Source organism: Plodia interpunctella, chromosome 20 (genome assembly GCF_027563975.2).
Source record: "Plodia interpunctella isolate USDA-ARS_2022_Savannah chromosome 20, ilPloInte3.2, whole genome shotgun sequence".
Classification (NCBI taxonomy): Eukaryota; Metazoa; Arthropoda; class Insecta; order Lepidoptera; family Pyralidae; genus Plodia; species Plodia interpunctella.
Genome location: NC_071313.1, coordinates 6,301,322 through 6,327,082, shown reverse-complemented (window position 1 = coordinate 6,327,082; position 25,761 = coordinate 6,301,322). Strand labels below are relative to the sequence as shown.

Genomic DNA, 25,761 nt, shown 5'->3' with positions numbered 1-25,761 from the left:
TTTATTTATAAAAAAAAAAACTTACAAATACGAAACAAAATACAAAAGTTCTCGGTGGCCATCAAGCCGGACTGCTACGGAGGAAAATAATCATTTTCAGAACGACCTGGGTCTTGGATGTTTATCTATATGTGTATATGTTATAGAATACAGCATCGTCGAGTTAGTATCCCATAACAAAAGTTTCGAACTTACTTTGGGGCTAATCGATCTGTGTGATTTGTTCCTATATGTGTTCCTATTTGTATATTCTACGGCGAAGTCTCTAAGGTTTGTCAGTGTCCTGCGCACGAGCATCACCTGAAGGCAACGTCAGCATCGTCGGGCGACTCGGCCGCCAGCCCCACCAGCACGTAGCGGTCGCTGTCGGAGCTGGCGGTGGACGCCGCGTCGCTGCGGCCGTCGTCTCTGGCCAGGGCGCTGTCTATGGACGTCACTAGCGAGTTGAAGCCGCGGCGCATTGATGAGAAACCTAAGGTGAGTATTGTTTATGCTCATTCTTTGCTATTTAAATTAGTAGCTGCGCCCCGGGATTACCTTGGGAATTTTAAGGATAAAAAGTACCCTATGTGTTATTACAGGTTTTATTCTACCCACGTACATGCCACATAACAATTCGTTCAGTAGATTTTGCCGGAAAGAGTAACACATACACACATACATCCTCACAAACTTTCGCATTTATAATATTAATAAGATGACTAGCGGCGTACATGCTTCGCTCGGGTAATACCGTAATAAATTACGTATCTAAACCTCCCTCAGAAATCACATTACCTATTAAGATACCCGCATCGAAAGCGTAGTTTTAAAGGTCGAAGCATACTTAGGGACAGACAGCCGGAAGCGGCTATCCTTTGTACTATTTTATACTGATTGACGTCTTCGGAGAACAGGCTGTGGTAAAGTTTGTTGCGCCGCTTCTTCACCTGCGCTTTAAAAAATCGGCAGTAGACTTACTTTGTTGAGGATAATAAGTCATACATATCACGCTAAGTTGAATAAAGAATTTTATACTAAGCAAGCAAACAGCCCACCTCATGATAAGTGGTCACCACAGCCTATGGACGCTGCAACACCAGGGTGTCACGTGCCAGGCCTGAATGAATCTTTTCACGCACTTTTTGAAAAACTCCTTGTTGTACTACTACTACTACTCCTTGTTGACTTTAGCAAAATCATGATGTTCACAAGCCATTCCCTAGAAGAAAAACCATGGTTTTTATGTAAACTTACCGCCGAAACCGAGTCCAGGACTAGGTGGATGGACTTCGTCGGCTGGAAGGGGCTGCGCCGTGAACACTTCCACCGAAGCGGTGGCCATTACCCCGCTGTCGCGGTCTTGCACAGATGGCGCCATTGTCGCTTCGGAACCTGCGCGAAAAACATCCATTAATGACTTTAAGTTGCAAATATTTTGGATTGATGTAATTTTATGACAACCAAGTTTTTTAGAAAAAAAGAAAAAGCTTTTACTGTCCTCAAGAGAGATATGTACCTTTTAATATCTTGTCACGCGTCGAATGCTACAAGATGTGTCTGACGTAAATAAAAGCAAGTCTCAAAAATTTCATTTTATTAAAAAAATATATGTTTTAATAATTCATCTAACCCATCTTCATATCCTGCAGGCTGGAGGAGTCGAGAGGCACGCTGTCGAGGTCCCGCGAGGACTCCTGCCCCGGACAGGTGGATGGCAGCACCAATGTCAACTCTACTGCCGGGACCACTAATCCTACTACTATTGCTCTGAAAAAGAAAAAAAAAATACATTTTACCGGTTTCGATGATAATTTTCTCACCAATCATTAGAGCAAAATTAAATTTGTCTTCTCTTTATCCTTATAAATATAAATACTAAATAAACTCAGGTAATTGATTTTTCAAGCTGATACTATGAATTTAGATTAAATTTAGCACAGCGCAGCAACAAAATATGACACATTTTTTATCCTGAAATTATGGGTTCTTCGTGTCCCTTCGTCTGGTCCCCAAGACGTGGGGGACACAAAGAAGGACTCGAAATCAACACCCGAATTTTCACATAAATACACACTTCTACGAAAGCTATAAAACTAAGTAAGTACTAAACCTATTTCTCATCAATGAGATCCCCATTCCTACAGGATCCTGGTTTACAGAATCAGACGAAATTTGCCATACCGTCAGAACAAAACTCTGAGCAGTATATGAGATATTTTCTGAATTTACCACTAGAAGTACGGACGACACTATCGTCGGAAGTAGTAAACACCTAAAATACATATGTTTCTCACATGACAACCCCGTTTCTCACCCCTGTTTGTCAGCCGGCTGGCGGTCAGCATCGTGCGCCAGCCACGCGGCCATGTCGGCGATGCGCTCCAGCTGCCGCAGCAGGAACAGCATCTGGTAGTGGTTGAGCTGCAGCCCCGCCAGTCCTGACGCTCGACCCACGATCGATATTTGCGATAAATCATCGTCAAAGCATATCTGTAATGGAAGGAAAAGTTGAAGTCGAAAATTTAGCTTCAAAATAGATCTACTCCTATGGATGGATGTCGTACTAGGTGAGTAAAGGTTATGCAGTCTTAATGATTGATAAGCGACAATAACATTCTCAAAGAGGGTTGACATTAGTCAGGTGGTTGTAAAATCACAGACAAATTTTTAAACTTTAATGGCTAATTTTTTCACGCTAACCTTGGGTTTTGGAGCGTCACAACTACAATCGTGACCCGGAAAATGCGAAGATGCGAGAGAGAAGAACATTGATGACGAATTAGCAACGCCGCTTCGTTACCGTGTACAATCAACAGCACATCAAGTTACCCTGCATGAACCTCTATGGCGCGGTAATAGCGGCGAGTTTGCAATAAATTTAGGTAGGTTCATGTGCTGTTGATTGTACATCGTTTTCTGTTTGTTTCTTTTTTAATTTATATGCGTGTGTGTGATTGTGGTAACAAAATAAATGAACTTATATATCTATCTCCGGTACCGGTGAGTCTCTAGTTTTTACAGCGAGAAACTGTAATAATAGAAATATTTGTGTATGATCACCCAAGCGGTAGCGGGCGTGGCGTCCAGCAGCGGCGCGGGCCGGAGCGCGAGCGCGCGCGCGCCGCTGCAGTCCGCCCACAGCGGCTCTGCGCGCGCGCACCACACGCTGCGGCTCTCGCGCCACGTCAGCTCCGGGGATATCGCTGTGCCTCTGTCGATGTCGTCCAAATCTAACATTTGTAGAAAAAATATTTTTCATTACAATTATGATGTTTCATAGCCGAAGTCCTTTGATTATAAAACATGTTTTGATATATTGAATACTAGCCGCGTCCTGCGGCTTCGCTCCCGTGGGGATTTCGGCATAAAAGTATAGGGTACTTTTACTCGAGGTTGTTATTCCAGGTTATATTCTACCCGTGAACTGAATTGCATAACAATCCGTCAAATAGAATTTACATGAAAGAGTTTTATTTAATATAAAATTTATTTATATTTACATCAAAATCCGATAAAAGCTTAGAAACAGACAAACGCGACTTTGTATTAAACTATGTATCATTTTCAAAGTTACAAACTACCTACATTTCGGAACGTTTAATGCTGAGAAGAAATGCCGCAATCATCAAAATTCCACACACACAAAAAATAAAATAAATGGAAGCACTCACTATTGGCATGAAGTATAAACTGTTCATGTATAGGGTCCAAGTCGTCCGCGGAGCAAGGGAATTGTCCGCGAGGTGGCGCTGTTCTCCTCAACGCTGACAATATAGACGCTAGGTCCGCTCGGGTGCCGGCGCCGGCTGCGGGGAAAAATAAACAAATATATACAGACTAGAGTGGTGAGAAACAAATAAGGATAATGTGAGATATAAGCAATAGAGAACATTGACTAAAAAAAAATATCAGATAATCTTTTTTTTGTTTGTCATTTATTGTCCGCAAAAGGGTTAAAAACCAGCCATAAAGAATATTTCTTGAGTTCAAAGTTTTAAGTTCACAGATAGAAACTACTACCCGGGTGACGCCGTCCGTGCCTAGATATAGTTGTACGACGCTGCCGAGACGCCACTGCATGGGAGGTAGGTTGTCTTCCTTTAGAATGACTAGATCTCCAACATTAAGTTCAATGTTCTTTATACGCCACTTAGTACGCTATTGACGCTCTGCTAGAAGTTCCTTACTCCAGCGCTACGAAACGTGTTGTTTTATTTTTTCTATTCTCTCATATCTCGGTATAGTGCTGGAAGATGTTGGAACTAGTGAGGGGTCTTCCGATAAGGTGCCCTGAAGTTAAGGGACTGAGATCGCTAGGGTCGGATGATAAAGGAGATAAAGATTGTGAGTTTAAACTTGCCTCTATGTGAGCAAATAACGCATATAATTCCTCGAACGTTAAGCTAACATTTCAATAATATTTAGCAGACTTAATACCTTCTGATAGACCATTAAAGTTAGGAGAATAATGGGGCTGGCTGAAAGCGAATTTAATACCCTCACTCGCACCGTATTCGGTCAACGACTGCTGGCTGGATCGAACAATTTTGCATATTTAATTGTTTGCCCCCTATAAAATTGCCATTGTGACACAAAACGACGTAAACACTGAAGGAATGCTTGCGTATTTAACTCAATAATTCCAGGTGAACCGCCTTTGAAGTGAGACAAACAAATAAACATAGGTAACATTTGGTAGTACGACTGCCTCTGCCTTTACGGCTAGAAATATGAAATGGTCCACCATAATCGGTTCCACAATAATTAAATGGCAAGGCAGGAGCATTTCTCTCAGCAGGTAAATTTTCCACAATAGGTTGAATATGTTTGCCACGAAATCGCTTACAAATGACACATTGTTTTCTTGTATGGCGAGCTAAATTTCTACCTAATATTGGCCAAAATATTTCACGAATCGATGCTAGAATTAATTGTGAGCCTGCATGAAATAATCGGAAATGCTCATATTTCATAATTAATTTACATAATGTTCTGAATCTAAAGTCATAGGATGTTTATTGTCATAGACATAATCTGAGTTTGTGATACGTTCTCCTGCGCTTAAAATACCATTAGAATCTAGAAATGTGTTCAGAGATAATAATTTTGACGATCTATGTAATTGTCCTTTACTTGTTCATCTCATTTTGAAATGACTCTGCTTGACTACACTTGACTAATAGATGTATAGATTCATTAATTTCCTCAGTATCCAGAGGACCTGTGTTTTTACTAGAATTTTTCTTACAATTATTTATAAATCTTAAAATATATGCATATACCTTAAGCAATTTATAATAACTAGAATAATTATTGAATTTAATCAATTTGTCACCATCATTAATATGTAAATGACATTGTAATGTACTTTCTTTATTTTTAAGTTCAGGCAACTCATTAAATGTGACAGAGATATCATCATACAAACAAGCGGACTTGCTCTCATAAACAAGAACAGAGCCCGTCAACTCGGCGGCGCATGTACGCGTCGCGTCTTACATATTTTATTTTTGTATTTTATGAACTGAAATAAACACAGTTATTTTGCCAACAATATTTGGTATTTTTACTGGCTCTCACACATTAACAAAAGCAATGAAGCATATAGAAGAAGAATTATTTGGATAGTATTATTTATCATCGTCATGTAATTTAAGAGTGAGGCTCTTGTCTCTTTAAGAGAATGTAATTTAAGAGGTCTCTTGTGGTGGAGTTGCTTCCACTGTTCTCTCTCCAAAGCAAACTCCTTCACTTCTTGTTACGACAGGACACCTACTTTTTCTTTAATTAGTCTGGTGTAACGTATTATTTATAGATAGACAAGAATCTTACTGGTTCTCGCCGATTCCCGCACGTTTGTGAGAGTAGCTCTGGCGGTACAAATGTGCAACTCCTTCGGTCTGTCTCTTTGTTGAGAGACATGTTCTAAACCGGCTTCTAAAACTATCTGAAAGGAAAAAATTAAATTGTACAAAATGGCAGGTAAAACACACGGTAACGTTGTGGCGTGTGGTTCCGCCTTAGACTAGGACCACTTCACGTCATTCCGTGGATGTCGTATGAGGCGACTAAGGGACACATCGCCTAGGCAGCTGATCATGTCCATCCTTCTTGGGAATCTATTGTTACTGCAGCTATTAAGGTTCTGTGCCCCTCAGTCGCCTAGTCTGTTTCATATTCCAGGAATGGTTTTCTATTTTAGAGCAGGAACCGCACACCACATATTATATAGTAAGAGATGTAAATTAAAAAAAAAAACATATTGCGCGGGCTGTCGTATAGTCTTACTCCACTCATTCATTCATTCAAACCACTCCATTAATATTGCCAAGAAAGTCGAGTCGAAAATGTGTGTGTCATTCCACTCAATGGCCAGGACCCTTAGACACGAGGAGTACGACATATGGAGGAATGAATGAATGAATGATTTATTTATAAATTTACACGTATACAAAAATAACCTGGAAAACGAAATTGGGAAACCGAAATAAATGATTTCTAATTGTTGTTTATCCAAAAGGCATTCTCAGGTCGAGCCTGGTACATTTGGTGAATAAACACGGGCATTTTTCCAAGTGCAAACACACATTATTGTTTTCTATGAGGATGATGAGGAGATCAATGAATTTTCTTAATCTAATTGTAGGAATTTTGGCAAGTATTCGGCAAGTATTTAAAATATTGAAAATATCTGAAGGTCTAACGCATGCGGTGGAGACAATAATAGGAACTATTGATACAAATCCTAACTAATATTATAAATGCGAAAGTATGTTTATTCGTATGTTCCTTCAGGCTTCACCTGCTCAACCAATCTTCTTGAAATTTTGCATACACATAGTTTGAAGTATGGAGAAGGACATAGGGTACTTTCTATCCTGAAATTCCCACGTGAGCGAAGCCCCAGGCAACATGTAGTATATGAGTAACCTTGGGCATGATGGCCTCACAGCGGACGTCGACGTAGGCCCGCGGGCCCGCAGCGCCCCGCAGCGCGGCGGCCGCGTGCGGCAGGAAGGCGCCCAGCCACACCACGCTGTTGCTGTCCAGCGCTATTCTCACCGGAGATAATTGCACGTACAGTTTTGGCGCCGGCACTGGAAAAGAAATGTCGTAGTGAAAATAATTTGGTTACGGCAAAATACAAGCAATTTTTCCATGAATATGTTGGAATATCTTCCATGAGAGGATAAAGAAAATTACATGTTTTTTTTTTTGGTTAACTAGCAAATATGTTTTAATTGACCATTCTCGAACTAGTCAAATCAAATATCAAAAATTTAAATCAAAAACTAAACTTATATATGAAGCATATATGACAGTAATGTATTGTAACGTCACGGATTTTGGAGTGAAATAGCATTTAGATTATACTTTAATGAGACCAAAATTTTCGAAGTATATATATTGACGTATTTCGAAGAAATTTAGTGAACGATTATAATATAACCAGGAATAGCACATAAGGTATTTTTCATTAATTCAAGAATATAAAAAAAAATTGATTATAAAAAGACCCACATCATATATATTGTGCCAATAAATTTGAAAATTGGATGTCATTGGTGTTTCTCGGTTCTACTCTTTCTTCTACTCTGTTTCTCACTGCACTCATATGTTTCTCGCCTAGCAGATATACATACCAGGAAAACACACATCTCCAGGATAATAGAAGAAGGTAAGTTCTGCATGCAGTAATCCCGCGTCTCCTGGTAAAGTGGCTTTCTCAGCGCTGATCAGTGGCCGTGGAGCCTCCCTCGATTTCGATCCAGTCGACACCTGTAACAAGTATAACAAAAAATGACATTTTTGCCACAAGCTTTTTGTCACCGCGTGTCTAAAATTCATGTCCATACAGTAAACCGCTGAGGTGTTCCCCCCTCGTTGATACTGGGTGCACCATCAGGTCATTCTTATCATAAGAATATATTGTCTTGGCAATTGAAGCGATGTGGAAATTTTTAATTATATAGACTTCCGTCTATATAATTAAAAATTTCTAGGTAAATGGAATCTAAAGAGATTATGATTATGAAAATTTTGCTTCGTTATATCTTCACAAATCTATATCTTACCGATATGGATTTGTGAAGATATAACGACATGCTTCGTCAAAAGAAAAAAAAAAATAGCATCACCTTATAAACAGTAAAATCGTCTACTCTAAGCACGAGGCACGTGGTCATGAGTTTCCCTAGTTGCTCTAAGATGCGCGTGCGCGTTGGTGACGCTGGAAGAAAAAAGAAAAATAAATGAGAAAATAATACACTAGTCTCTATTCAACTTTCAAGACAATGCGCCGTGTCAATTTTTTGTAAAAATATAATTGTTGTCTCAATTAAGATAAAAGTTTATCGTCTAAACTTCGCACGATCGTTGGAATCCCTAATTGTGAGACCATTCGCGCTCATATCATCATGCGACGATATACGAAACTGTGCATTTCGATAGGTGAAACGTAATTAAACTAGTGGTCTCTCTTGGCTTCGCTTGGGTAAAACCATAATAGAAAAAGGGGGTCATGTAAGCTCCTAAAGGTTTCGTCTGTACCTGTAACAAATTTCAATAAAATCGGTACAGTAGTAGTTTTTGAGTTTGTCCATTACAAACAAAAACACAAATCCTTTCTCTTTGTAATATTATTATGGATAAATATATTTTGACAAATCACACAGATTGCGTTAGCGCCAAAGTAAGTTCGAGACTTCCTTACATTTATAAAACAAAGCTCCCTGCTGCGTCTGTCTGTCTGTTTGCGACAAACTCAAAAACCACTGCACAAATTTTCATGCAGTTTTAACTAGGACAGTGTGATTCCTGAATTAGGTATAGTTGTATAATTTGTTATGTTTCCATCCGAGCGAAGACGGGACGGGCCGTTAGTGAGACTATAGTATATAAGACTGACCTTGAGAATGTGAGGTAGTGGTGTTAGCAGACGGAGTACTGGAAGCACTTGGTTGATTATGGTTGATGCCGTTGGACAACGGCTCTTCTGACTTCTCTTTCTTATTGTCAGGTTGACACGGCGGCTGATGAAGTAGAATAGAAAAATCACTTTAAAATTCCCATCTTCAATTTTTTCAAAAAAATTTTTTTATTTTTTTCCATTATAAAACACCTTATAATAACTTAGAATAATTTGGGTTTAAAGACATTTATTCTCATATAGACATATTTCACATCACTTACATGAGAAAACAAAATACAAGAAATATTATATTCGCCGTCACACTAATAAACTGAACACATCAGACAAGGTTCAGTAAATAGAAATTATATGTTTGGCGTCGTGTTGTATAGGGAGGTGTAATCGATGGCTGAGGAGAGAATGAGATGGAAAATGCTCCACCGACAAGAACAAATTTCTTAAATTAATTGATGATGATGATGTTTGGCTAATTGTTTCTTGAATACATCATTTTCTATATTTTAGTCTTTGTCTAAATCTTGTTTGGTGCAATAAAGTGTTTTTACTTAATTACTTATTTACATCACTTAATAATATACTTGAATAATTTTATTTAGCAATGACACAAGTACAGTAAAAAAATTATATTAATACCAAAGACATATTATATATATATTGCTAAATAAAATTATATATTAATACCAAAGACATTATATATTGCTAAATAAAATTATATATCAAACATAAACTAATATTATAAATACGAAAGTTTGTGGGTGTGTATGTTTGTTACTTTTATGTTTTAGGTTACACACTGAACCGTCTTTCATATATCATTACAACATATCATATTCCGTGTCTATCTCAACCTTGACGTTGGCAAAATCATCGTTTTGGCGAACGATGGAGCCATGAAATGAAAAAAAAAAACTTACTGGACGGACTGTTTTGAAATTTGGTATGCGGGTAGAATATAACCTGGAATAACAGATAGTTTAATTCCCATGACAGCGAAGCCCCTGGGCGCAGCTAGTAAAATATAAATACCATAAAAACCATATCTGACCTATTTTTTCTCATTGTGATGATTTCTTTTCATAGCAAATAAATCTCTTAATACCATACCATTTATTGGGAACCTTACCTTATTACTAGGCGTCAAAGGTCGAGGGTCCAAAGTATCCAATAGGGTTGTACAAAATGAGGACAACGCTTGTGACAACCATTGGCTGTGCGGTGTTGCAGCTTCCCTTTAAGATAACAAGATTTTTCGTTCTCAAAACAAAGAATTGAACCCCTATAAAATCACTTGTGCGTCTGTCTGAGTTTCTCAGCTAATTCGCTCAAATATACTGAACCAATTGAGTAGAAATTTAATACACATATGTTAATATATGATAAATACAAATTCCATCAAAATCCACACAGTAGTTTTTTTTTTACAAACAAAAATACAAATCTTTTCTTTTTACAATGTTAGTATTGATGGTTACCTGTATCCCCTCCAATGTCTCCTGTCATTGGTAGCCTTATGGTACGGGAATAGATCCGCTTGCATACTAACTAGAGTCACTTGCAACGCGCCGCCGTTTGATAACGAAGGCTTCTCTGATCGACCCACTGGGGAAATTATATTTATTACTTTTGTTGAAGGTAAGGAAACCTGTAGGATTTAACCTACACTAACTCATTTTGTCCCACTTGCACGTCTGAACGTAATGCAACAACCATATCTGGTCCGGTGTGGGCGCCGCTACTCTTGAATAAAATTACTTAAAAAAAATAAATTACTTGACTTTGGATAGTTTCAAATTTTGCGTCGTCAAAAATCGGGGAAGCGCCACACAACATATTGTTTGACATTGACAAATTATGGTATAATACAGGAAACATACGAGCGGGTCTAACAGGGGAAGTTAAGTAAAATCTTATAAAAAAGTAAAGCTCAATTCAATCAATTCGATGCTAAATGAACTGGAACGAATTAAAACGACTGGGACGTTTCCGGTAAAGGTACGTTTTAACATAATAGAGTAACAAAAAAAAGTATTTATAATATTAGTATGTCGCAGAGACACAGAAGAGAAAATCTAAATAGTAATATGGCTGACTTCGCAGGCCTGTGAGGAAATCTCGGCATGGGATCCCAACCTACCCACGTCAAGGTTAAATGTCCCACCTCGCACGAACTGTACGTCGCAACCAGCTTATCTACTAATGATGTCCTATGTATGGGACTAACCAGTCTACATTCATTGATTTATCCTAAACAACTGTCATAATCACAGAAGAACATCAACAAAGTGACATAATATATTAATAAATATTTCACGTTTAATTACAAAGAAACCTGAACAAAGTAACGCCACAATGTTTTCACACGGTCCACACAATCACTTAATTTATGATCATAATAGATAAATTGGAACATTAAGATATTTGGCTGTACTCACGCCCAGGGTCATCGTATAGATGCAAGTCTATCCTCGGCGCTAGGAGGTGGTATGACGTTTCTCGCACGTCGTGTTTGGCGAACATGCGGGCCAACATGTCTCGATCACCGCCCGTTGACGCCCTACTTTGGATCTGTTCCCGCGGTTCTTCGATCTGAATATAGATAATTCGCATATATTGTTTCTCTCAGTCGAAATCATTAAGCCTACTTAGGCTAAGACTGGAGCCAGAATTTCCAAGAACTATATTGTTATCTCGTTCATCGGTATCCCGAGTTTTCTTTCTTATACCTTTTTAGTTATACCTAGTTATACCTTTCAGCGCGCAAGAATGACAGGGACAGCTATACATGTACTTGACATGAAATATCATGTTCAAATGACAATCTATTCATAAATTTTAATTGGCTACTTGTATTCTGTGAAAAACAAAATTTTATATGGAACTTGTGTGACAGTCATTATGACGTCACAGATTTTGGAGTTGGGGGGGAGGATTATCTGAAGAACAGGAGCACCTATCTTTACACAAGGCATAGCTACCTTCCTGACAGCCTTGGCCCTGGTATTGGCGGCGGTGGCGCGGCGCGCGGGCGAGGACAGTGCGCCGGCGCACGCCAGCGCCGCGCGCAGCTGTCCGTCCGTCAGCGTCCAGCACACCGGCTCCGGTCGGATGGCCAAGCGTGAGCCTAACACCGCGCAATCTATGGGGACAATCCATCATCAAGCATTTAAGTCGTTCTTGCCGGTGGAGCAGCTTCCATTGCTGCTATCGATTTTATATTTCTACATATTTACAGTCGTTGCGCGCAAGGTAACCGTAAATCGGTATAGTGAAACGTGAACATGCAAGGGTTTGTCGTGTCGTATAGGGAAGATTCATAATGATTCCAAATTTAAAGTTACTTACACAAGGTAAGAGAAATTGTATGGAGAACATTATATACTTATCATATCATATCAATGTGAGAATATTTCAGAAATGATCAATAACTGTATCGTAAACAAGACAGATGTACGTATTAGTGTCACATGTCTTTGTCATTTATACGTTTGAAGCGAGTGTTTGAAGTAATCTCCGAAACTACCGAATCGACTTCAAAAATTCTTTCACCATTAGAAAGGTACATTATCCAAGATTGCTATAGGCTATATTTTATCTCTAAATTCCCACATTAGCGAATCCCCGGGCAACATATAGTGGTATATAAAAGTGGACACCAACGTATCACGGTTTTCCGATAAATATGAGTAATTTTGTCTGAAGAAAAAACACTGAATTTAAATTTTTTTCGATCAGTGAACAGTGGGGTGTAGTCCCGCCCTAGAATAGGACCACTCAATATCTTATAAGATGTCGTACGAAGCGACTAAGCGACACAGCCTTGTCACGTGGTAGGCATTCTCAAGGACAAGGTTAACGTGTCGGGGTTTTATCGTGGGTTAGATAGTAAATAGGCACTAGGCAGTAGGTAGTAAAGTAAGTTTATTATAAAACTTAAGGTAAGACCCTTATTGGGTCTGTTCTTATTATTTTATTTAATGTTTATAAATTTATCACGGCCACCCTCTTGCCTCGCTAGCTTGATCGTAATGTTTACGCGTCAAAGTGTTCGAGCGGATTTAGAATTTTAAAATTTATGACAGTAGATCCAAACGTGCCAGCGCAGGCGAAATACATCGAAAGAGATTCCAAACGTAAAGCGTAGCTGCGTTACAAACGTCACGCAGACAACCGGTTGTCAAGCCGTAACAAAAAATGTCTAAATCCTGTAAAGTCACATCCTAATAGTTAACATACCTGACAATCTCTTTTTGATGACAATTCTGCAGTGGGTGTTGCCTAACAGCAAGCGCAGTGGCGGTAAGTTGGCGCCCAGCGACCCATGCGCCTTGGCTTCTATACGAGCGCTCTGCCATTCTAGTTCCTAGATAAATAGAATTGAAAATATCTTTACTAAATAGCCATCAGGTTCGCATTAAAGGACAAAGCAATAAAATCTGAGAACCAGGAAATCTGTTTTATTTATTATATATTATAACATGAACAATTTGACTAAAACAAATCAAGATTAGTTCTATCATACTAATATTATAAATGCAGAAGTTTGTGAGGATGTATGTGTATACCTACGTATGTTTGTTACTCTTTCACGCAAAACCTACTGTGCGATTTGTTATGAAATCTGGTACACGGGTAGAATATAACATGGAGTTAACACGTATGGTACTTATTATCCCGAAATTCCCATGGGAGCGAAGCCCCGGGCGCAACTAGTCTTATTATAAAGTTAATCATCAAGAAAGGAATTTTCAATATATTTTAAATTGTACAGCTGTAACATAAAAAAAAGACGTGGTAAAATTGTTTAAAACTTGTAAAACAAAACTGAGTTTAAGTACACAAAAAATGACTCGCTACCAGTGGACTAACCTTAAAAATTAGTAGCTGTCCTGTGTCGGGCGATTTGAGTCTAGTCAATCTTAGGTCTCCCTTTCGACCGTCAGGTGTCCGGGACTCCACTGTCACTCTTGAGATCTGCAAAGAAAAAATTACACAGCTGTAACACGCGACCTGACTTACATTTGAAGAATTTTATATGAAATTTGCAATCATTGATTGATTTATATAACGTTACGCTAGATTACCAATAAAAACAAAATACCTGAACACTGCTGGTGAAAGCGTCACAATTAAAGTCTATTTGCACTTGGTTCACAGCCACTGATATCCCATCGATCACCTGTCACAGAACAACATACACATTTTTTAATCACGTAGATAAACAATGCACGCATTATACATATTACGACACACATTATAAATTAGCAATGTTATATACACTTAAATCTTCCTCACCAATAACACAATTTGAAATAAATAAAGAAAAAATATTTCTTTGGTACATGCATATACAATATATAATATATTGGGGGGTCTTTAACCTTTTTAGATTTATTATTTCTCTATTTATTGGTGAAAACTGTACGAAAATTCATGAGGTACTTTTTGAATAATAAATTCATTTTTACCGACAAGCGCGACAGGGGGACTCCTTTTCATAAATATAAGCATAAGGATGTTATTCATCGATAGTTCAGTTATCAGTTGATAACTGAGATTATGACAACGAATTAACTCTTCACATGAATTATGCTCTTAAAAAAACTATATAGGATCTTTGTAGCTTAACGGTCATGATAACGATTCAATATTGTCATGATGACCGTTAAGCTACTGACCCCCCAGGTCAAGATGAAAAAATATATTTTCAGATTGACCTATGGACCTTTAAATGCAGTATCATTGTCCCATAACACAAGTCTCGAACTTACTTTGGGGCTAGCTCAATGTGTGTGATTTGTAATCATTACAATCCAATACAGTAAATACAGAAATAACATTTAAATGTAATTAGTATTTCAATATACAGGCTATTTATTCATTTTAATTAGATCACTCCACGCACAAGAGCGCCACCTCACATTGTAATTAATTTCTTAGCGAAAATTTTAAAAAATATATTTTAACATATTATGGTACACTAGATAAAGAATTTTAGTAGAAAGTATTATAGTTTTCCATTGCATAATGTAGTCATCCAGTAGGAGTAATCGCTTTAACTACGAATTTTTCAATTTTGTTGATGAATCATTGTCAAAAATTATGATAACTAGTATGGACTAGTATAATAAATCATGGGATTTATCTCATTCCTTTACAATATGTTATTCATATGTTATCAGGTAATATGAGGCTAAGTAGATGACAGTACATATATACATATATATTTGTATACACAGTTGTTGTATGTTCATAAAAACACGTTTGGAGGTCGTTAGATAAGCTGAGTTCCGCACGTCTTTTGCGCACGTATTTTAATTTTATATTAAGTATTGATTACTGTCTCTTTTTATGAATTAGGCTAGCAAGGCATCCATAATTCTATGCTAAAATATGTTTTGTCACTATCGCACTTTGTAATATGTGCCATTGACAGAAAGAGACAAACATATTTTGGCGTATGCTTTAATTTTTTATGATATGGTTTTGTTACCTTGTGGATATAGCTATATTTCCCTGGTATAGGAGCGTCGCCGGCCGCCATTGGATTCACTACGCGAGGCTCCGCACATACCTCTAGCGCTATGTGCACCTCGTCCAAATTCTGTAACAATGCAAATAATGGATTTGTTACACATGTCACACACGCTTTTTAACTTATTTTTGAAAATAATAATGAGATGAAAAAATTCTGGAATCGAGCGGGAATTGAACCCGCGCCCCTGTCTATCGAGACCATACCATCATTTTCAAAAATGCAAATATCAACCAATAAATAAATTAATACATACTATGTGAAAGTGTGTTTATAAATAAACTAGCGACCCATCCCGGCTTCGCTTGGGTAAAACAACAATAAATATATACTGAAACAGAGTCATATTATCTATTAAAAAAACCCGCATTAAAAATTTTAAATCCGCCGTAGTTTATCTAAGCATACATAAAGACAGAGACAGACAGCGGGAAACGACTATGTTTTATACTATGTAAGCTTGTAATGCGGGTCCGATTGACACAAACACAAAAACGGACACAACACATCCAGAATCGTAAACAAATATGTGTGAATATTTTATCGACACTGAGAATCGAACCCAGTACTAGTGTGGTGACCACTACGACACAGGGTCATCTTCTGTGTTTGTTCTTCTTTCAAGTTCAAACGGACGTATTGAATTGTGGTGTGGAAATAGTTGGAGAACAGGACAGTGACATTACTAATTTTTGGCAACGGAGCTGAGGGCAATAACTAGTCAATATACTGAATGGCAGAAAACGTACACACGAAACTAATGGAAGAAGAAAGCTGGTATTTGGTATGTAGGATCCTTGGGAAGTGTAGGTAAGCTTTAAGAGTTTAACTTTCGATATAATTGTTAGAATTTAATTGTATAGCAAGATAGATTAGGTCTAGTACTGAAACAGTAAATGAAGTTTTAATATTAAGCAAGATAATAACAATAAATTAATAAAATTAATTATAAAACTGATATATAAAAGTGACTTTTAATCACTGTGTTTCAATATTTAAATACATAGCATTATGTTTTATACCCAGTCAAATAGCCAACTAAACTAACTCAAGACATAATATATCCCTCCTTTTATTGGGTCAGCAATTAAGAAATTCAGGACATCACTTAACAATACAAGGAAATAGAACAACATAAAAATCCATTAAACACTAAACATTTATACAGCATTATCCTCATCTCCGATGAAAGATCAAGGCTGGAAAAACAATGAATTCGGCAGACCGTGACCAATCAAAACTGAAATCGGAACTAAACTTGCATATGAATCACTGATAGGCTTCATTGTTTAATTATTTGACTGAGAATTGAGTAATGCTATTGGATTTTGTCTTTATCATAGTTTGTTATTTAAATGGTGGATGAACCTAACTTAAGTACGGATATCTCGAGAAAAAACATTGATATTTAAAAAAATGTTAAACAAAAACATTCTTATTAAAAATCCAGAATGGCTGGGAACTCAACAGTTTACTGCACGAACATGATTATTTTTTCACACATTGAATGCATTAAGATTACTAAAAGCTTGTGTAATTTTTTTGTAAAACACAGTTTTGGACCTCAAATTATAACATTCTAAAAGGTAAAATCAACTTAGTACTTGTTGCTATATTTATATCTAAAAGATAAATTTAGTCGCAGAATTACATTTCCAGTTCATTGATTCTTTATCAATGTGTACAGAAATGGAAAATAATTAAGTACACAGAGTACTCCCAATGTAGATATTGATAAACACCAAGCATTGGACCCTATTTAAATGTCACTTCTACTGCTTTGAGCTGTTGCCCACAGCTTAGTCCATTTTTGACCTTGGATTATTAAAATGTAGCTATTCCAAATTTCATCAAAAGTTCACCTGCACCTTATTTGAGTAGAAAGAAAATCTATTCTTAGGAAGTGTTCAACTTGTTTGAAATCTTTTTGTAGTTTTGTTAGGCCCTGTTTCACAAATTACTGAGAAAATGTCATTGTAATCTGACAGATAAATTAACATGCAAGATGTATCTGCCTGAAAGATTGGCTAGTTAGCCCAATCATTAGGTTAGGGCTAACTAGCCAATTACTTCAACAACAGTTACAATTACGGTAACATTTTTAACATTTTTTATCGCAACTTGTTTGATTGTTACGGGCATTTCTCTGTAAGCTCGTACAGGTCCCATATAAATGCTGTCCTGGCAATTATGTTTAAAATTTGCCAAAAAATCAGGTCGTATTTCGAAGAAAATTAACTATTATCTTAGTTCGATAAGGGGGCCCACTGAATTTATGCGTATTTTTCGAGTTATTAACGATTTTCCAAAAAATCATGACAGAGGACTGTTTGAGCCATCAGGGGACTGTTTTTAACATAACAGGGAACTGTTAAATGAGACAGAGGACTATTATACTTAAAAAAAGTAATTTTACATTAATGATTCATTTATTATTTTTATGACATATTTTCGTTTCAATAATCTTTATAAAAGATTAACAAAAAAAACTTTTTTTAAACATACATATCAGCTAAAAACATTTTGTACTCACAGAGATCAACATTAGTCTTATTATTATAATATCAATTATTAAATGCTTTATGCAGTCTTATTAGTCAAATACTATTATTAATATAATTATTAGGAAGTATTTACTCTTAAAGTAATATATTCTGAGACTTTTCTCAATCAAATAAGGCACACAGTAATGTTTAATTATCACAATGATCTTAACATTTTAACAAGATAGCACTCGAAAACCTGTGCTTGAGTAGAAAACTGATAAAATATTCTCTTTCCTTTTAAAATCAAGTCAATATTATCCAACTTTTGGATTACTTGATCAAATGACACATCTGCAACATCATTATCATCTATTCTAAACATCTGCATTTTTTGATCACAAATCTTGAGGAAAGTAACACGTAACTCAATTTCATCGTTATCAATATCATTAATTACGGCAGCATAACGATATTCTATATTTTTAGCTGGATATTTCACAAGAACGTAATCTCCAGTATTCCGGTTCGGACTCAGTAAACACTTTTTCTACTGTCCATCTAGGTTTTTGAGCATAGTTAATACTGCCAATCTTATAATGCTCACAAGATCCGCTGTTGCAAAAGCAACTGAGACTTTTCATTGTAAGTGTTATACGTTTAGTTGGAATGCCTAGGATGGAGCTGGAATAAATACCTGCAACCTGATGCACATTCAAAGTGCCTTTAAAACCCTTCTGATCGACCGCTTCCTCTTTAACTTTATCGACCAATGCTTGGATGACATCGCTCTCGGATTACTTTAACACACTGATCAATATTATTGATGTCGCCTCCAGAATTAACAACAAAATCAGCTGTTCTTTTGCACGTTGCTCCGATACCATCCGGTGCACCTTTTCCATGGCCACTTTCGGTGTAGTTCCATGTAAAGTTTTCAATATCGGGTATTCTACATCGTTTAGCTACAGGTACATCTAAGCCATTGAGATTTGATTTTTTCCGGGCCTAGGCAACGACTTAATTTCTCTAGGTCTTTCAGTAACAACTTTTTAAAAGATCGGTCTCTCTTTTGTAAGTTTCAGTGTAGTATAATTTTCCTTTAACTGGTTACTAATGACGTCGCCAAACAACGCTTTCTTAAGTACTTCTTTTCTTTGATCAGGCTCATCTAACATTTTCAAAATCTTTGTCTTAGGTGTATCTTCAACGTTCTTTTTGTTTTTAATTTTGAATCTCTCTAATCTCTTTTTGTACTTTTCAAGTTTTTTCTCTAAACGTACGATCTTTTCGTTCCTTTCCTAGTTAAACTTCTTTCGTCGCTTTGTGGCTTCTTTTTTTCTTTGCTGGAGACTAGCAAATGGAAATATTTGATCTGGAACTGGAGTGGCGGGTCTTGTAAACGGAGTACCTGCTTCTGAATCTGATAATGGCATATTTTCTCTAACAAAAGTTTTAGTGATGTTTTTCAGTCTTAGTCTTTTGGCTCGATATACAGTACAATGTTCTTTCCCCTTCTTTAAAGCCGATCTATGTTCACGAGATGTCATGTCCTTCTAGTGAAGGACTTCCGCAAACCTTTTTCTTTCTTCTTTTGTACTTTAACTTCTCCTTTTCTCGCATTTCTTCTCTCTTTTGAGAGTCATTTTTCTTTTTTTGGTATCGTAGTCGCTCTGCTTCTCTCTTTTTCTGTAGTAATTCCTCTCAGGACAACTTTTTCATTTTAGGAGTCATATCATCTGTGTTCGATCGCCCTGTGTAAAAAAATACAAGTTTATGAAATAAAATAACGCTAAGTAATGATGCTTTGATGATTCTTATATTAATAAAGCAGACTAGTTGATAAATTTACACATATAATATATAAAAACAATAAACAATACATAAAATACACAGTCCCCTATTGTGTAAAACAATACCCTGTTGCATTTTCTGACAGGGAACTGTTGCCAGGGAACTGTGTTTTTCGGTTAAATTTCTCAATATTTCCAAAACTGATATAAACTGTTTTTTTCAGAACCTATCAATAAATTTAGACACAAATAATACAACAATAAGCTATATTCAGAGATAATTAATGTAATTAACATAAATACCATTACTTACCAGAGGACTGTTTGTGGTGGCGGATCAAACGCATGTCCTACTCACAAATGACACTCTAACACTAAATTAAATGGTGATGTGTCGCCGCATTCGGCAAGGTTGTAAAGTTCACGATAATCTGCGTTCCGTTTCACTAAGAAAATGTTTGAAAATATTACAGTTTTTTTTAAATATGGATTTACATTCTTGGCAGGGGACTGTATAGAAATTTTGGGGACAAAATTTACATGTGTTTACTAAATATAATAAAATTCATAAGAGACCCTGTTTTACGAAAATAACATAATTTAATTATTATTCTTTGCCATGGTAACTGCCAAATGTGTGTAGTTTCAATGAGTTCTTCATAAATATTATTGTTAGGCGGCAATACAGTGATGGGGACAGCCAAGGGACTGTCTTTTTATAACTTCTTTCACGTCTAGAAAACAAGTTAAAATAGTTATGGTCCTAAAAACAATGTGCCCGTAAAGTTTCAGGGTTAAAGTTTCATTAGGAGTGATTTTTTTATAAATAATGAAATTACTTTTGGAAAAAATCGGTTGGGACAGCCGATTACGAGGTTACAGAGAATCACCCTTACATATTGTAGACTATCAGATACTTCATCACCAGCAGTGATAAAGGCCTGTGTGTTTGATTGAACATTAATTTACGTATAAAATAAAGTATTTCTGTACTCTCAGTATTTTTGTTTCAGAGTTCAGAGCATTATGATAAATATTCATCAGTACCGTTCAATCAGACTTCACATTTGCAATTCAAATTAACAATTTGTGAATATGATTCAGTGAATATTAACTAATTTTGTTATACTTCTGTCTTATTGCTATATATTTTTGTTCATATGTATAGTACTATATAGTACCGAATAACTTTTAATCCACTGTAAATGGATGTAAGTGTTTAAACATACCAATCTCTGGAATTACTAATGAGTAGTACCAGGTAGCAAGTAGTGCAAAGTAGTAATAAATAAGTAAACACTACTTACAGGAAGAATCACTTTTGTATTATGATAGCTAGACCCCACAATAGTAGTCTACAGTTAGGGTTCTTGAAATTTAAAAATCCACAAAAACTCGGAACCGGGTCGCAAATCACATAATTCACAATCCAGCTACTACTTTTCCAAGAAAATGAGACTTAGGAGGATAGAATATAAAATTCTCACATCAAAATCATTAATTTAATATGATTCCATAGCTGATTGACAGCCGTAGCCTATAGGAATGGGGGAAAACAAGCTAGTTAAAAATTAAGTTGGATAAAATACAATTTTAAAACTTAAATGTTGATGGTGCATGAAATTTCTTCTGTATTTCAGTCTGACTAGACCTACCAGTACTATAGGAACTGTCTTGAGCTTAGTCCATTGGATCCTGAAGGAGGCTCTGTTGCACTTAGCTGAAGTGAGCCGCACCCAGCCAGGTAATTCTAGAAGGTCAGTCAGAAGATCCTCATCTAGTGTCAGGTCCTGGAGCTCCCCAGAGCCCCTAAGAGCCGACAGAGAGATCTGTTCCGGTGATAAGTTTTTCGTATACCTATGTTGAATAAAAAAACAAAGGCTCATGTCAGACAAAGAAATCGTCTATTTCTATTATTATATATGATAAAAATAGTACGAAATCTGACTCAGTAGCAGTGTAAATATAATTGATAGCATTGCGCGATTAATCGTGTTAGATTAATTAATAACACTGTGTAAATTAATTCCATTAAACAGCAAGTTAAAAGAGCGTAATAAGTTGACTGCGAACTTGCCTGGATAGATGTTTCAGCAACTGATTTTTTATTATAGTAACCATTTTTTCAGTTCAATTTGTTGTTTCTAACTAATTTAACATTGTAGTTTGTCAAATAATCATTATCAGACAAGCGAATTTCCCATCCAAAGGTTTTTCTTTTTGTGAATGAAATGAGTGAGAAGAATGACGGTGGATGAATGATAGCCTAACGTCAATGTCAAAGTCATTGATCGGGTTGGTATTCTCAGCATAATTAAGGCTCATTACACACCACACGACCACACCACAGAACATTGCAATAAATACTGAGAATACTGAGATCAATCATAAAATAATGTAAGCTCTTAGTACCAATTCAGACGTGGAATTTTGGACTTAGATTTATGATACCATTTTCATATTTTCATCAGTGGATCCATTAGTGATAACAAAACGCAACACAAACGCGCGTTATTTGTTTGAGTGGTTGCTAGGAACTTGGTTCTTGCTGGAAAAATTATTGATTTCGACTATTATTTATTGTTGTTTTGAAGAGATCAACTGTTTTTGTAAAATTATATGATTAAAGTGTAGTTGCTGTTACTGGCAGCATATTGCAGATAAAGTATTCTCCAAAATTCTTGTAAGATTAAAAAAAAATACATTGTCATTGTAAGATTTCCAAGTTTAGTGTTGTTTTCGAAGATTTCGTTTATTCTTGTATATTTTCTTTGTGGCAATCATTTTTGTAACAAGGCAGCATACTTATTTTCTGTAAACCTTTTGAGTCACTCTATAAAACTCTACGTCATAGTTTCGGTTACGGAATCTTTCACTAAAGTTAGTTTTGTGTTTGTATTTGATTTTGGTATAGAATGGGCACCTCTGTCTACTTTTATATTATTATATCTATGTTAATTATTTATCTACCCACATAAGTAGATAGCTTGTAGATCCTGCTGAAACTTTACATTGATAGGTAGGCTACTCAGCTATGCATCACTTTACTCACGGTTCCACGGATATATTGTTCATGTTGAAAATAATATTGCTTTAAAAGTGTAATAATGGTTTAGTTTTGGACAATCCAGTTATGTCAGTCTCAGTAACATTATTTGAAATTAAAGCTCCTAGCAATAGTTCTCAGATACAACCAATTTCTATTTCTCCCATCATTTGCCGAAGCGAAATCTTCAAAAATGTTTGGGAAAAGTTGACCTAGGCTCTAGGTCAACTTTTCACAAACTTGAGTCTAGATCCTAAAATGATGACAAGCTGAAACGAATGTATATGTTTCCAAATAAAGAAATCCAAATAAATAATTTCTACTCAATTTTTACACCAATAGATCATCCCTTAATTCACAATATAATAAGGTACTAAGTAGATCTGATAAAGTAGACGTATTTAATTAGACATTAATGAAGTAGAGCAACATTTTATTTGCCAGCACGCTTGCCGCACCATGGCACGCAGGGACAGCCACATAGAAGTGACTGGCTACATTGACGCACAGTACTCTTCAGGCGACTCTAACAGAAATACAAAATGCCAGGAGGAAAATAACAATGACGTTGATGAACTGTCGAAATGCGTGAGTGACGTGGCCATTGAAGAAATGGGCTGTATAGTTGACGCCGTCAAAAGACCCCCGAACATTTGCGTCGAAACTTGTGTGTACGAATCGTCTGACGATGAAAAAGAAACGAAAACTGATGACAAAGAAGACGTGTATTCCGATGAATTTGAGGAAGATAAGTCTGATGGAGAGTCGGAAAAAACTGAGGAAAAGACTGTGACAGGAAGTGTGAGCAAAGACAGTCAGTCAACCAAGGTGTCTAAAAGCCAAATGTCTGTGTCCAGTAAGGCGCCTTCGATCTCGGGAAAAACAGATTTTGGGTGAGTATTAATAGATATTTTTTTATTAAAGAGATTTTCCTTCATCATGCCGTGTTCCCAGTTTCTTTAGCGGCTGTGACTCCGTGACGCCTGGTAAACGACCCGTCGTAAAATCGCATCTCTTGAATCTTACATTTTTTTAGTGTTTATTTTTCCTATATTGTCCGTAGTCTGATCGCCAGATCTACTGGTCGGTCCACGGGCAATTTTTTAGATGGTGTCCTTGCTTCAAAACTTCACAGCCGAGAATAAAATCGGAATTCTTGAGGACGAGAGAGAGAGAAAGAGTAAGAAACCGTGATAAGTAGTATTCTGTGATATGGCTAGTGAAAAAACATCGTAATCCGGACTATTTTAGATCGTCATCAATACACACAACTCGTCGTGTCAACATGTCGTTCACCAACGACCGATTGCGGGAGATTGAGCGTCACAACCACATCCTCCTCACTAAGATCCTCAGTGCGAGGAATCAGAGGAAGTCCTCCATCCCTCCAAGGGAACCGCCAATAAGGAAGCCGATGTCCTCCGCGGCCGTGATGAGGAAGAAGCAGCAGAGGCAGATAGACCATGACAACATGGTGAGAATATTATATTTTACATGTACCTATACCTGGATGGAATTTTGTTACTCAATTTTGAAGTAGATACGAGTAATCTTAGTTAATGTAGTGTGAAGATTGTGAACGTAAAATCTGGCGATAATATTATTTTTTCTCTAACAAAATCTTGTTTTTACTTATTTAAATTGACGCGTGTACAATGAAAAGCTAAAAAAAAAGGTCGATATGTTTAGTCTTAGGTCTAGGGTCTCCCAAGTTTGGGGGACCTGGCATAACGGTACCAAGGCACTATATAGGTACCGTATCTTATTAGTTCCTGCTCACGGCACCTAAGGCTACGCTGGGTACATCTTAATGCTAATGAAGTCGTTTGAAGGCGCCACTAATAATAAACGAACCAGGATCTAATTGTTTTTCAGTTTTTCACGCTAATGTATTTTTCAACGACGCCATAAGATTTGATAAACACAATCCCGGAAGCCGAATACTCGATTAAGACAACATAAACAAACACAAAAGATCAAAGGGTTTAAAAATTAGAAGCTATAAGAGTAGTGGAGTATCAAATGTTTCGTAAACACTGAAGGATTTTGAGTGCGCAATCACTCATTTTAAATCTTAATTAATTAATGGATTGGTGTGTTACATACAGCAATTTATTTTCGGGTTTTCAACACTATTTTGTTTACTTTTTATGTCAAGTGTTAAGCCCCGTTATAAATATACGTATATAACGTTTTAATATAAGTGGTTATTTTTATTTTGTTTGGCGGACGAGTACAACCACGGCCTTTAATATGACGAGATATTAATTCCTTTTTCGTTCGCCCGTTGTTGTATGTCGGTTATACAATGTCGTTCGTAAATCTTGGCGGGATTGACGTACATTGCTGGTTTATCCTTGCGTTAAATAAAAGATACACGCGTTAAAACACGCGTAAAGGTATTCGCGTCGGCATCTGCCTAAGTTCGGCGGTGTATATCTGGGGCATGATGTTAAAGTAACTATGCTCTTAGAAATACATAACATTTCTGAAATGGCTATTAATTTTATTTTATATTAATTAAAATATTGTTATTGTCAGATTCTGCTTAAGAAGATCCAGCGCGCCAAATCGTCATCGTACAGCCTGCGCCGTTGATACAGAGATGGCGCTCGACGCGCGGGCGCACCCTACTGCCATAGTACCTGTCCACATCTTCCTATTGTTAATAAATTTATTGCTACTTTTATAAATATCATGGTTTTATTTTCATCGTGACCTCAATTTTCCGTAGGAAAACATAAATGGAAAAGTTTTCCTTCTACAATTTTTTGATTTTTACAATTGTCAGCTGAGGTGATTAGTTACAGGACTAGCGTTTTTTAACTATTTATCCCTCTTCAAGCGTTATCATCTCAACCAATATTTGGAATTTAATATCGGAAAAAGGTACAGTTCCCATGGGAAATTCACGTGAGCGAAGCGCCATGCAAAATTTACTAGTTTTAGTTTAGTCTACTATGTTTCAGAATATTTAAGTTTTTCCAATTCAT

General features: G+C 36.6%; 2 protein-coding genes across 5 annotated transcripts in view; one reads left to right on the top strand and one right to left on the bottom strand.

The window, feature by feature from the left end:
• LOC128678624 (uncharacterized protein) overlaps window positions 1-21,972 on the bottom strand; it is a 33,924-nt gene extending 11,952 nt beyond the window's left edge. Inside the window, exons 1-21 of the mRNA XM_053760269.1 lie at window positions 21,800-21,972; window positions 21,378-21,579; window positions 15,405-15,515; window positions 14,013-14,090; window positions 13,781-13,885; window positions 13,148-13,274; window positions 11,890-12,050; window positions 11,347-11,500; window positions 10,387-10,513; window positions 10,038-10,143; window positions 8,891-9,014; window positions 8,121-8,212; window positions 7,626-7,761; window positions 6,913-7,079; window positions 5,815-5,929; window positions 3,654-3,788; window positions 3,043-3,212; window positions 2,297-2,472; window positions 1,613-1,749; window positions 1,237-1,374; window positions 301-472 (exon numbers count right to left, since the gene is read on the bottom strand). Of these exons, the coding sequence (XP_053616244.1) occupies window positions 301-472; window positions 1,237-1,374; window positions 1,613-1,749; window positions 2,297-2,472; window positions 3,043-3,212; window positions 3,654-3,788; window positions 5,815-5,929; window positions 6,913-7,079; window positions 7,626-7,761; window positions 8,121-8,212; window positions 8,891-9,014; window positions 10,038-10,143; window positions 10,387-10,513; window positions 11,347-11,500; window positions 11,890-12,050; window positions 13,148-13,274; window positions 13,781-13,885; window positions 14,013-14,090; window positions 15,405-15,515; window positions 21,378-21,579; window positions 21,800-21,843 (2,777 nt within the window). The 5' untranslated portion in view covers window positions 21,844-21,972. The remainder of the gene's footprint in view (window positions 1-300; window positions 473-1,236; window positions 1,375-1,612; window positions 1,750-2,296; window positions 2,473-3,042; window positions 3,213-3,653; window positions 3,789-5,814; window positions 5,930-6,912; window positions 7,080-7,625; window positions 7,762-8,120; window positions 8,213-8,890; window positions 9,015-10,037; window positions 10,144-10,386; window positions 10,514-11,346; window positions 11,501-11,889; window positions 12,051-13,147; window positions 13,275-13,780; window positions 13,886-14,012; window positions 14,091-15,404; window positions 15,516-21,377; window positions 21,580-21,799) is intronic.
• A 272-nt stretch (window positions 21,973-22,244) lies between these two features.
• Window positions 22,245-25,461, top strand: LOC128678806 (cilia- and flagella-associated protein 97-like). Of its 4 annotated transcripts, none has more exons than XM_053760626.2 (4): window positions 22,245-22,405; window positions 23,213-23,661; window positions 24,020-24,242; window positions 25,310-25,461. In XM_053760626.2, the coding sequence occupies exons 2-4, from the start codon at window positions 23,228-23,230 to the stop codon at window positions 25,364-25,366; spliced, it is 714 nt and encodes a 237-aa protein (XP_053616601.1). In that variant the 5' UTR covers window positions 22,245-22,405; window positions 23,213-23,227; the 3' UTR covers window positions 25,367-25,461. The 4 variants fall into 4 exon arrangements, with proteins under 4 accessions (XP_053616601.1, XP_053616602.1, XP_053616600.1 ...); XM_053760627.2 differs by having other exon boundaries at window positions 22,245-22,434; XM_053760625.1 differs by lacking the exon at window positions 22,245-22,405 and adding an exon at window positions 22,443-22,602.
• The last annotated feature ends 300 nt before the right edge of the window (window positions 25,462-25,761 follow it).